Here is a 10,389-nt window from a genome sequence, read left to right as displayed (position 1 = left end):
GGTTTTAACACACTTACTCATTCAAGTGTTTTCTTTATTTTTACTATTTTCTCAATTGTAGAATAATAGCGAAGACATTAAAACTATGAAAAACTACCTCATGAAGCTGGTGGTGGGAGAATGCCAAGAGTGTGCAAAGCTGTCATCTAGGAAAGGGTGCTATTTTGAAGATTCTCAAATATCAGATATATTTTGTTTAACACTATTTTGGTTACTACATGATTCCATATGTGTCATTTCATAGTTTTGATGCCTTCACTATTATTCTAAAATGTAGAAAATAGTAAAAAGTAAGGAACAACCCTTAAACTTTTGACTGGTATTTAGAAAAATATATGGCTGCTTTTGTCTTGGATTTAATGCTTGACAGCCTGTATTTAGAAAAATATGACAGCCGGTTTAAATTGGAGAAGGCGACATATTTGAGTAGCGATGCTTTTAAGTTGATTATGTTGTGCAATGGAAGTTATTTTCTGTTGCTTGTGGTAATATATGGTATATTTGTTGTCGTAAGGGGGAAGGTGTTACAGGTTTTGGTGTTTCTATTAAATATTTTAGGTTGGACTTTAGCACGTATCGCTTGTTCTGACAACGATTCCTGGACTATAAAGCTGTAATCCTAGACTAAATAGTATTTTTTATGGATTCTCTATTTCTTCTTAATCCAAGACTTAATCTGTGTCCAGGAAATAGACCCTATATGTGTTGACTAGTGGATCATCTGTGACCATGAGGTAATAAAGAAACTAATAGGATTACAACCGTCCAGTCTGGAACAGCAGAAGTGGAACAAGACAAGTACAGATCAACAGCACAATCCCTACAGAACAGTAAACACACACACGGGGACACATTACTCAATACCAAGGACAACAACCTGCTAGCTTCTACTGGTGAGTAAACCTTGACACACCTCAGTAACAAGGACAACAACCTGTTAGCTTCTACTGGTGAGTAAACCTTGACACACCTCAGTAACAAGGACAACAACCTGTTAGCTTCTACTGGTGAGTAAACCTTGACACACCTCAGTAACAAGGACAACAACCTGTTAGCTTCTACTGGTGAGTAAACCTTGACACACCTCAGTAACAAGGACAACAACCTGTTAGCTTCTACTGGTGAGTAAACCTTGACACACCTCAGTAACAAGGACAACAACCTGTTAGCTTCTACTGGTGAGTAAACCTTGACACACCTCAGTAACAAGGACAACAACCTGTTAGCTTCTACTGGTGGGTAGAATGCTGAACACACATACTGTCCCATGTTGTCCTTGGGGCAGTATGTGAACATGTGAATATGAGAGGGTGAGGTTGTTTGTTGTCAAAATCAAATCAAATTTTATTTGTCACATACACGTGTTTAGCGGATGTTATTGCGGGTGTAGCGAAATGCTTGTGTTTCTAATTCTAACAGTGCAGTAATACAGTATCTAACAGTAATATTTAACAATTTCACAACAATAAACAGAAATGGAATTAAGAATATACTGTATAAATATTCTGTGAGCAATGTCAGAGAGGCAGAACGAGGCAGTATGTGGACATGTGAATATGAGAGGGACTGTTGGTTGTTGTCTTGGGGGCACATTAACTACTGTCATCAAACACAACAAGATGAGTAGCAGTGAGATGTTGTGGTGCTGGAAAAAAAACTACCTTATACAGTAGCTGGCTATTCTGCTAGAATGGACCTGAGGTAACTACAGTAGTGACCGACCAGCTCGATTCAGTCCTATGTTGCAATATTTGAAATGGTGTTTTTTACATTGGATAAAAGTAGAGACTTTTGTCCTGGTGGGAAACGTGTGGGATGATGGTGTTGATGTGAGGCATGACCAGCTTTTCAATGCTCTTCAAGGCTACAGATGTGAGTGCTCCGGGTCGGTTGTCATTTAGACAGGTTACCTTGGCATTCTTGCACATAGGAACTATGGTGGTCTGAAAACATGGGTATTATAGACTAGGTCAGAGAGAGGTTGAAAATGTCAGTGAAGACACTTGCCAGGTGGTCAGCCCATGCTCTGAGTACGTGTCCTGGTAATATATCTGGCCCTACAAACTAATGAATGTTGACCTGTTTAAACTTCTTACTCACATCGACAGAGAGCGTGTTCACACAGCCGTCCAGAACAGCTGTTGCTCCCATACATATTTAATTGTTGCTTGCCTCGAAGCATAGAAGGCATTTAGCTTGTCTTGTCAGCCCACGTCACTGGACAGCTTGTGGCTGGGCTTCCCTTTATAATCCGTGATAGTTTGCAAGCCCTGCCACATCCAACGAGCATCAGAGCCGGTGTAGTAGGATTAGATCTCAGTTCTGTATTGACGCTTTTGTAACGGGGTTCTTCCTGGGAAGGAGAGGCGGACCAAAATGCAGCGTGGTTATAATTCATGGTTCTTTAATAAAGAAACTATACATGAATAAACTACAAAAACAAGAAACGTGCAAACTCAAACCAGTCCCGTGTGGTACAAATACTGACACAGGAGACAACCACCCACAAAACCCAACACAAAACAGGTTACCTCAATATGGTTCCCAATCAGAGACAATGACTAACACCTGCCTCTGATTGAGAACCATATCAGGCCAGACATAGAAATAGACAAACTAGACACACAACATAGAATGCCCACTCAGATCACACCCTGACAAAACAAAACATAGAAACATACAGAGCAAACTATGGTCAGGGTGTGACAGCTTTGCCTGTTTGAAAGTTTGTCGGAGGGTGTAGCGGGATTTCTTATAAGCATACAGATTAGTGTCCCACTCCTTGAAATAGGCAGCTTTAGCTCAGTGCGGATGTTGCCTGTAATCCATGGCTTCTGGTTGGGATATGTACTACCTGTCACTGTGGGGACGATGCCGTCAATGCACTTGTTAATGAAGACAGTGACTGATGTGGTAAATTCCTCAACACCACCAGAAGAATCCCAGACCATATTCCAGTCTGTGTGAAACAGTCCTGTAGCTTAACATCCGCTTCATCGGACCACTTCCGTATTGAGTGCGTCACTGGTACTTTCTGTTTGAGTTTTTACTTGTAAGCAGGAATCAGGAGGATAGAGTTGTGGTCAGATTTGCCAAATGTAGGGTGAGCTACAGTAGTTGAGTTATGTTCACATGTAATGATTGGATATAATGATTGAGTAACGAGTTGGAGACAGAAGTGGAGAGGTAGCTCTAGATAACTTGAGGAACAGTCAACAGAATTATGATGTCAGTAAGAGAGGCCTGGTGTTTCCATGAGGTTGGGTTTAGGGGACCCCTAAACCTCTAACCTTACTTGTCGCCAAACCCTAAAGCTGTTTCACCCCTTTGTCATCCTTTGTTAGTATCCTCATGGTATTCTACTGATCTACTGAATAACCTTAACTAAACTAACCATCTTAACTCAACCTATAAGATAAAATAAATTCCACTAAACTGCTGTTGTTCTCCATCACACTGTACTAATCCAGTATTGTTGCATAGTTCTGTCTGGAAAAGGGATGTTTACCAGCTCAACCTCAAATCTAAATCCTTTTAACTCACAAGATTAGATTAGGGGCTCTATTCAATCTGGATCGCTGAAGCGTTGCAGATTGAGCAATAGATATGTAAGGGTCATTTCCGATTGAGCCGACATGCGGCTGTTTATTAACCAATTCAATTCAATACACTCAGCCCATTTCTAAGAATTTGTAAGATACTTATTTGCATAAAATGTACAGAGACCAAAATCAACCAATAGCGTTTATACACGAGAGTACTGATCATGGTACAATTTACAACAGGTTATAAACTAAAAATGACGTCATAGGTTTTAAACGGTCCTTCCGCCACTCCGATACAATGGCAGTATAGTTCACAAGCCTTCCCACATCGTCCACCACCTGTAAAATAATTTTCTACTAGCCCAAGGTCTCTCCTCTCCCTGTGTAGAGATAAGATGTCCCGTAAGGAACACAGCGTTCTAGCCAGTCTGACGATAACTTCATTAGTTTCTACCAAGGAACAGACAGTCTTTGTTCTAATTCTTGCTTATAATTACACACATTATATTCAGTACTATGATTATAATAAGATTCATACATCCATACAGTAACATATTGTATTCTGTTTAGTCATAGTTCTGACAGAAATGTATACATCATTTAGTCATTATTGTCTCAGCTAACGTGAGAACAATGCCTTCAAATGTCAATCATGCTGTTATGCTGAACTTCCGCTAGCGCCCCTGGTCCAGGCGAACTCGGACGAAAACGTCAAAAAGTCATATTCCAGGTTGAATAAACTGGTCAAACTAAGTAGAGAATCAATCTTCAGGATGTTATTTTCATATATATCCAATAACGTTCCAACCGGAGCATTCGTTTTTGTCTACAGAGTAATGGAATGCAAGGCTATATCAACAGTAATATGCTCAACCAGGAACTGGCATTCTGACAGACTACTGACTCATTCCCCTCCCATCCGGTCCCACATCACACTAGAGGCTTCATTCCATGTTCTACTGACTGTTGACATCTAGTGGAAGGCGTAGGAAGTGCGAACAGATCCATATCTTGTTTGGATATGAATAGGCGATGACTTGAAATTCAACCAGTCCCAGAATTTCCACTTCCTGTTTGGAAGTTTGCCTGCCCTATGAGTTCTGTTATACTCACAGACATAATTCAAACAGTTTTAGAAACTTCAGAGTGGTTTCTATCCAATAGTAATAATATATGCTTATATTAGCATCTAGGACAGAGTAGGAGGCAGTTTACTATGGGCACGCAATTCATCCAAAGTGAAAATACTGCCTCCTATCCCTAACAGGTTTTAACCCCCTGGAGTCGATTTCTGCGGCCCCATTGAAATGTAATTAGCATAATAATAAGTCCCCATAAAAATCTGGCAGTTTAATTACACAATTTTATGTATGTGTGTGTGTGGTGTATGTGTGTGTGTGTGTGTGTGTGTGTGTGTGTGTGTGTGTGTGTCACTTGGCATATAAATGCGGAAGTAAAAGTAACCAGTATTTCATTTCTTTTCTTCCAGACTGAGCTTCCTGTGATCGGACAAGATGAGGTTTCTGATTGGTTGGGTTGTGTTGGTCATGTCATTTGGGGTCTTGCAATGCGCAGCAGAAGACCCTGAAGCAGGCATCTCAGAGGACACCCTGAAGCGTGAGTCTAACACACACACACACACACACACACACACACACACACACACACACACACACACACACACACACACACACACACACACACACACACACACACACACACACCTCCTTCTGTCTCTCAGAACTGTCTGATGTTGGGGAGAAGCTGGTGGATGAGGAGGTGAGGAGAGCCCTGTATGGAGTGAAACAGATGAAGGAAGTACTGGTGAAGAATGAGGAAAAACATAAAGACCTGATGAAGTCTCTCCAACACAGCAGTGACAAGAAGAAGGTACGTAATCTTTACCTTTAGGGTTTGAAGGCCATATTTACCTTCTAGGGTTTGAAGGCCATATTTACCTTCTAGGGTTTGAAGGCCATATTTACCTTCTAGGGTTTGAAGGCCATATTTACCTTCTAGAGTTTGAAGGCCATATTTACCTTCTATGGTTTGAAGGCCATATTAACCTTCTAGGGTTTGAATGCCATATTAACCTTCTAGGGTTTGAATGCCATATTTACCTTCTAGAGTTTGAAGGCCATATTTACCTTCTAGGGTTTGAAGGCCATATTTACCTTCTAAGATTTGTGGTCCATATTTACCTTCTAGGGTTTGAATGCCATATTTACCTTCTAGGGTTTGAATGCCATATTTACCTTCTAGGGTTTGAAGGCTATATTTACCTTCTAGGGTTTGAAGGCCATCTTTACCTTCTAGGGTTTGAAGGCCATATTAACCTTCTAGGGTTTGAAGGCCATATTAACCTTCTAGGGTTTGAAGGCCATATTAACCTTCTCGGGTTTGTGGTCCATCTTTACCTTTCAGGATTTGGGGTCTGTCTTTACCTTCTAGAGTTTGTGGTGAATCTTACTTTAAGGTTTAGGTGGTGGACCAAAGTGGCTATGTTCAGAGCACGAGATGTCAGAGATCAGGGTTAGAGGTCAGACGTTATATAGTATTGTTGTTGTCCATTAGGGTGTGGCCCAGCTATACCAGGAGGTGGAGCTAAAGCTGGAGGAGGCGGAGCATCAGTGCCAGGAGTCTCTAAAGAAGGAATGGGAGGCATGTTGGCTTTGTCTGGAGGACGCCTGTAAGACCTTCTACACCTCCACATGCAGGCAGGGCTTCAGCTCCTTCCAGGCCAAGGTACACACACACACACACACACACACACACACACACACACACACACACACACACACACACACACACACACACACACACACACACACACACACACACACACACACACACACACACACACACACACTAAATTAACCTCACCTCACCTAACACCCTCCCCCTGGTCAGGTAGAGAACTTATTCCGCGGGGTGTCATCTCGGTTCGGCCAGAGAGACCCACGTCCTCTAGATGGAGATATGTTGGTGAACCAGAGTGCTGATAAACCCGACAGGGAGGTAGTTCGCATAGAAGACTCCTTCAACAGCCTCATCGCCAAGGTACTGGACATGTCCATCTACAGAAAATGTCACCACTAAGTCGGAAGTCAATTTCCATTGTTCTCATTGTCAGTTTATTCTGTTTATCCATCTTGTTTGATGAGCGAGGTAGTGTCGGTTGACTAGTGAGGTAGAGTCAGTTGACTAGTGAGGTAGAGTTAGTTGACTAGTGAGGTTTTGTCAGTTGACAAGTGAGGTATTGTCAGTTGCTTTCTGAGGTAGAGTTAGTTGACTAGTGAGGTAGAGTTAGTTGACTAGTGAGGCAGTGTCAGTTGACTAGTGAGGTAGTGTCAGTTGATGTTTGAGGTAGTGTCAGTTGACTAGTGATGTAGTGTCAGTTGACTAGTGATGTAGTGCCAGGTGACTAGTGAGGTAGAGTCAGTTGAGTAGTGAGGTAGAGTTAGTTGACTAGTGAGGTAGAGTTAGTTGACTAGTGAGGCAGTGTCAGTTGAGTAGTGATATAGTGTCAGTTGACTAGTGTGGTAGTGTCAGTTGATGTTTGAGGTAGTGTCAGTTGACTAGTGAGGTAGAGTTAGTTGACTAGTGTGGTAGAGTTAGTTGACTAGTGAGGTCGTGTCAGTTAACTTGTGAGGTATTGTCAGTTGACAAGTGAGGTATTGTCAGTTGCTTTCTGAGGTAGAGTCAGTTGATTAGTTAGGTAGTGTCAGTTCGCTATTGAGGTTTAGTCAGTTGACCAGTGAGGTGGTGTCAGTTGACCAGCGAGGAAGTGTCAGTTGACTAGTGAGGTAGAGTTAGTTGACTAGTGAGGCAGTGCCAGTTGACGAGTGAGATAGTGTCAGTTGACTAGTAAGGTAGGGTTAGTTGACTAGTGAGGTAGAGTTAGTTGACTAGTGAGGCAGTGCCAGTTGACGAGTGAGATAGTGTCAGTTGACTAGTGATGTTGTGTCAGTTGACCTGTTCTCTCCCTCCCAGGTGGGCTCCCTGTTTGAGCGCAGTGTGGTGCTGGTGGACAAGATGCAAGGTAAACTGGACCAAAACCTCCAGAAGGCCTTTGACCCCCAGAGCAGCGGCCAAGCCCGGGGCCAACAGCCTACCCAGGACCCCTTCTTCCTGGGGTTGGACTTGGGCTTCATCCACAAAGTGGGGCTGGAGGAGGTGCTGGACTCCTTCTTTAACTTTGGGAAGAGTGTTGTGGAGGACTTTGGGGACGTGGTCACACGAGTGTTTGATGACCTCAAAGATGTTGTGGAGGAGCAGAGGAAGAGAGGTAGCTCCAACACAAAACTAGAAACATTATTGATATTGTTCTATTACAAAGAGATAACCCTAACCGAACCCAACACAGAACTAGAATCCCTATTGATAGATATAATAGTTAATGCCAGATAATCTGTTCCTCTGGTCCAGAGACGGAGCTGTTCCCTCATTTCCTCCAGAACAGGAAGTTGTGTAGAGAGTTGAGGAGGCAGACTTCAGAATGCTGGCAGCTGCAGAACCAGTGTCAGTCCTGCCAAGGGGTGCTGCTCACAGGTAACACACACACACACACACACACACACACACACACACACACACACACACACACACACACACACACACACACACACACACACACACACACACACACACACACACACACACACACACACACACACACACACACACTCCAACTGCCTCCTGTCCCCTATGTGTGTCAGAGTGTCCCAGTGTGCGGGAGCTGCATGTGGAACTGGATGAGGTGTCTCAGCTGCGGGACATGTCGAAGGAGCAGTACGACGAGGTAACATAGCATAGTATTGTGTAGCATTCCGTATCATAGCATAGCATAGGATAACATACCATCCGTTCTGTTTAATCCATTACTCCAGGTTCTGAGCATTGTGCAGCAGCACACAGGTGACATGGCGAGCTGGATAAGCAACATGGCTACTGAGTTCAGCTGGGTGACAGAAATGGTCAACAACAACACCACACCTGATACCATATTCCGCATCAGAAAGGTAAGACAGACAGACAGACAGACAGACAGACAGACAGACAGACAGACAGACAGACAGACAGACAGACAGACAGACAGACAGTACATACCGTAAAACTTAAATGAATAACCGAGGCATTCATTTGCTTAAATCCCTGAACACAACATGCTCTTATTAGTACAGCATATTGTTTCTACCCAGGAGGTGTCAGTATATTGTTGTTTCTACCCAGGAGGTGTCAGTATATTGTTGTTTCTACCCAGGAGGTGTCAGTATATTGTTGTTTCTACCCAGGTGGTGTCAGTATGAGTACAGTATGTTGTTTCTACCCAGGTGGTGTCAGTATATTGTTGTTTCTACCCAGGTGGTGTCAGTATATTGTTGTTTCTACCCAGGTGTTGTCAGTATGAGTACAGTATGTTGTTTCTACCCAGGTGGTGTCAGTATATTGTTGTTTCTACCCAGGAGGTGTCAGTATATTGTTGTTTCTACCCAGGTGGTGTCAGTATATTGTTGTTTCTACCCAGGTGTTGTCAGTATATTGTTGTTTCTACCCAGGTGGTGTCAGTATATTGTTGTTTCTACCCAGGTGGTGTCAGTATATTGTTGTTTCTACCCAGGTGTTGTCAGTATGAGTACAGTATGTTGTTTCTACCCAGGTGGTGTCAGTATATTGTTGTTTCTACCCAGGTGGTGTCAGTATATTGTTGTTTCTACCCAGGTGGTGTCAGTATGAGTACAGTATGTTGTTTCTACCCAGCTGGTGTCAGTATATTGTTGTTTCTACCCAGGTGGTGTCAGTATATTGTTGTTTCTACCCAGGTGGTGTCAGTATATTGTTGTTTCTACCCAGGTGGTGTCAGTATGAGTACAGCATATTGTTTCTACCCAGGAGGTGTCAGTATATTGTTGTTTCTACCCAGGTGGTGTCAGTATATTGTTGTTTCTACCCAGGTGGTGTCAGTATGAGTACAACACATTGTTGTTTTTACCCAGGTGGTGTCAGAGGGAGTTGATGGAGGCAGCTCGTCAGGGGGAGACACCAAGGTGGAGCTGAACATCCTAAACTCTCCTCCTCTCCTCCTGACCATCCCAGCTGGTGTGGAGCTGCAGGACCCCGCCTTTATCAATTTCGTCGCTCAGGAGGCCCTGGGGATGTACAAGCAGATGTTCAGGTAATATATACTACTACTATGTTAAACTAACGTTTTTTACCGAACAACATTCCATAGCGCCACTGAACATGCCTGTGTTGATTAATGCTATCTTCTGCTTTCAGACACAATGACGACTAAGCATGAAGAAAGTTCACTCACTGTCATGTCACAGTTAGTGGACAGTACGCTGTGTGTTTTTGTTTACTAGATTTAATGTATATAGTTTTGTAAACAAATTAATATTTATTTATTTAGGGAACATTTTAAGATTAATGAGACAACTTATTGTAATGTTGTAATTAATTACATGTAAAATTGAACCAAAGTAACTTGTACCAGTTGTCATGTTGCATGTTGTACAATAAAAGGAGGAGCTAGATTCAAGTACGACATTTTCCTTTAACACTGACTTTTTGGCTTCAAACTTCAAAAGTTCAGAACTTTTTTTTCTAGTGGTACTCAGCTAGCATACAAAAGCTACAAATGGTGAAATTAACAAAGCTTCTCTGTTACAAATTCAGTATTACAGGAATAAATATCCCCGATAAATAGCCCCTTATCCCCGATAAATAGCCCCTTATCCCCGATAAATAGCCCCTTATCCCCGATAAATAGCCCCTTATCCCCGATAAATAGCCCCTTATCCCCGATAAATAGCCCCCTTATCCCCGATAAATAGCCCCTTAT

The 10,389-nt window shown here is 42.6% G+C and overlaps 1 protein-coding gene across 7 annotated transcripts; it reads left to right on the top strand.

The window, feature by feature from the left end:
- The first annotated feature begins 749 nt into the window (after positions 1–749).
- On the top strand, positions 750–10,088 carry LOC118374020 (clusterin-like protein 1). 7 transcript variants are annotated; one of them, XM_052508371.1, is made up of 11 exons: positions 750–893; positions 5,035–5,162; positions 5,287–5,435; positions 6,120–6,290; positions 6,456–6,605; positions 7,539–7,833; positions 7,974–8,096; positions 8,264–8,346; positions 8,435–8,566; positions 9,542–9,720; positions 9,825–10,088. In XM_052508371.1, the coding sequence occupies exons 2-11, from the start codon at positions 5,060–5,062 to the stop codon at positions 9,838–9,840; spliced, it is 1,401 nt and encodes a 466-aa protein (XP_052364331.1). In that variant the 5' UTR covers positions 750–893; positions 5,035–5,059; the 3' UTR covers positions 9,841–10,088. The 7 variants fall into 7 exon arrangements, with proteins under 7 accessions (XP_052364331.1, XP_052364337.1, XP_052364336.1 ...); XM_052508377.1 differs by lacking the exon at positions 750–893 and adding an exon at positions 898–950; XM_052508376.1 differs by lacking the exon at positions 750–893 and adding an exon at positions 955–1,007.
- The last annotated feature ends 301 nt before the right edge of the window (positions 10,089–10,389 follow it).

The sequence above is a fragment of the Oncorhynchus keta genome, unplaced genomic scaffold (assembly GCF_023373465.1).
Source record: "Oncorhynchus keta strain PuntledgeMale-10-30-2019 unplaced genomic scaffold, Oket_V2 Un_contig_3586_pilon_pilon, whole genome shotgun sequence".
NCBI classification, from domain to species: Eukaryota; Metazoa; Chordata; class Actinopteri; order Salmoniformes; family Salmonidae; genus Oncorhynchus; species Oncorhynchus keta.
Note: the sequence above shows the minus strand (reverse complement) of the source record. Positions and strands in the feature narration are given on the sequence as shown.

Bases quoted from the DNA above. Each gene is read 5' to 3' on its own strand.
- LOC118374020 (XM_052508371.1), top strand. From the start codon at position 5,060: ATGAGGTTTCTGATTGGTTGGGTTGTGTTGGTCATGTCATTTGGGGTC. The intron at 6,291-6,455 runs GTACACACACAC...CCCCCTGGTCAG, and splicing joins TCAGCTCCTTCCAGGCCAAG to GTAGAGAACTTATTCCGCGG. The intron at 8,097-8,263 runs GTAACACACACA...TATGTGTGTCAG, and splicing joins CCAAGGGGTGCTGCTCACAG to AGTGTCCCAGTGTGCGGGAG.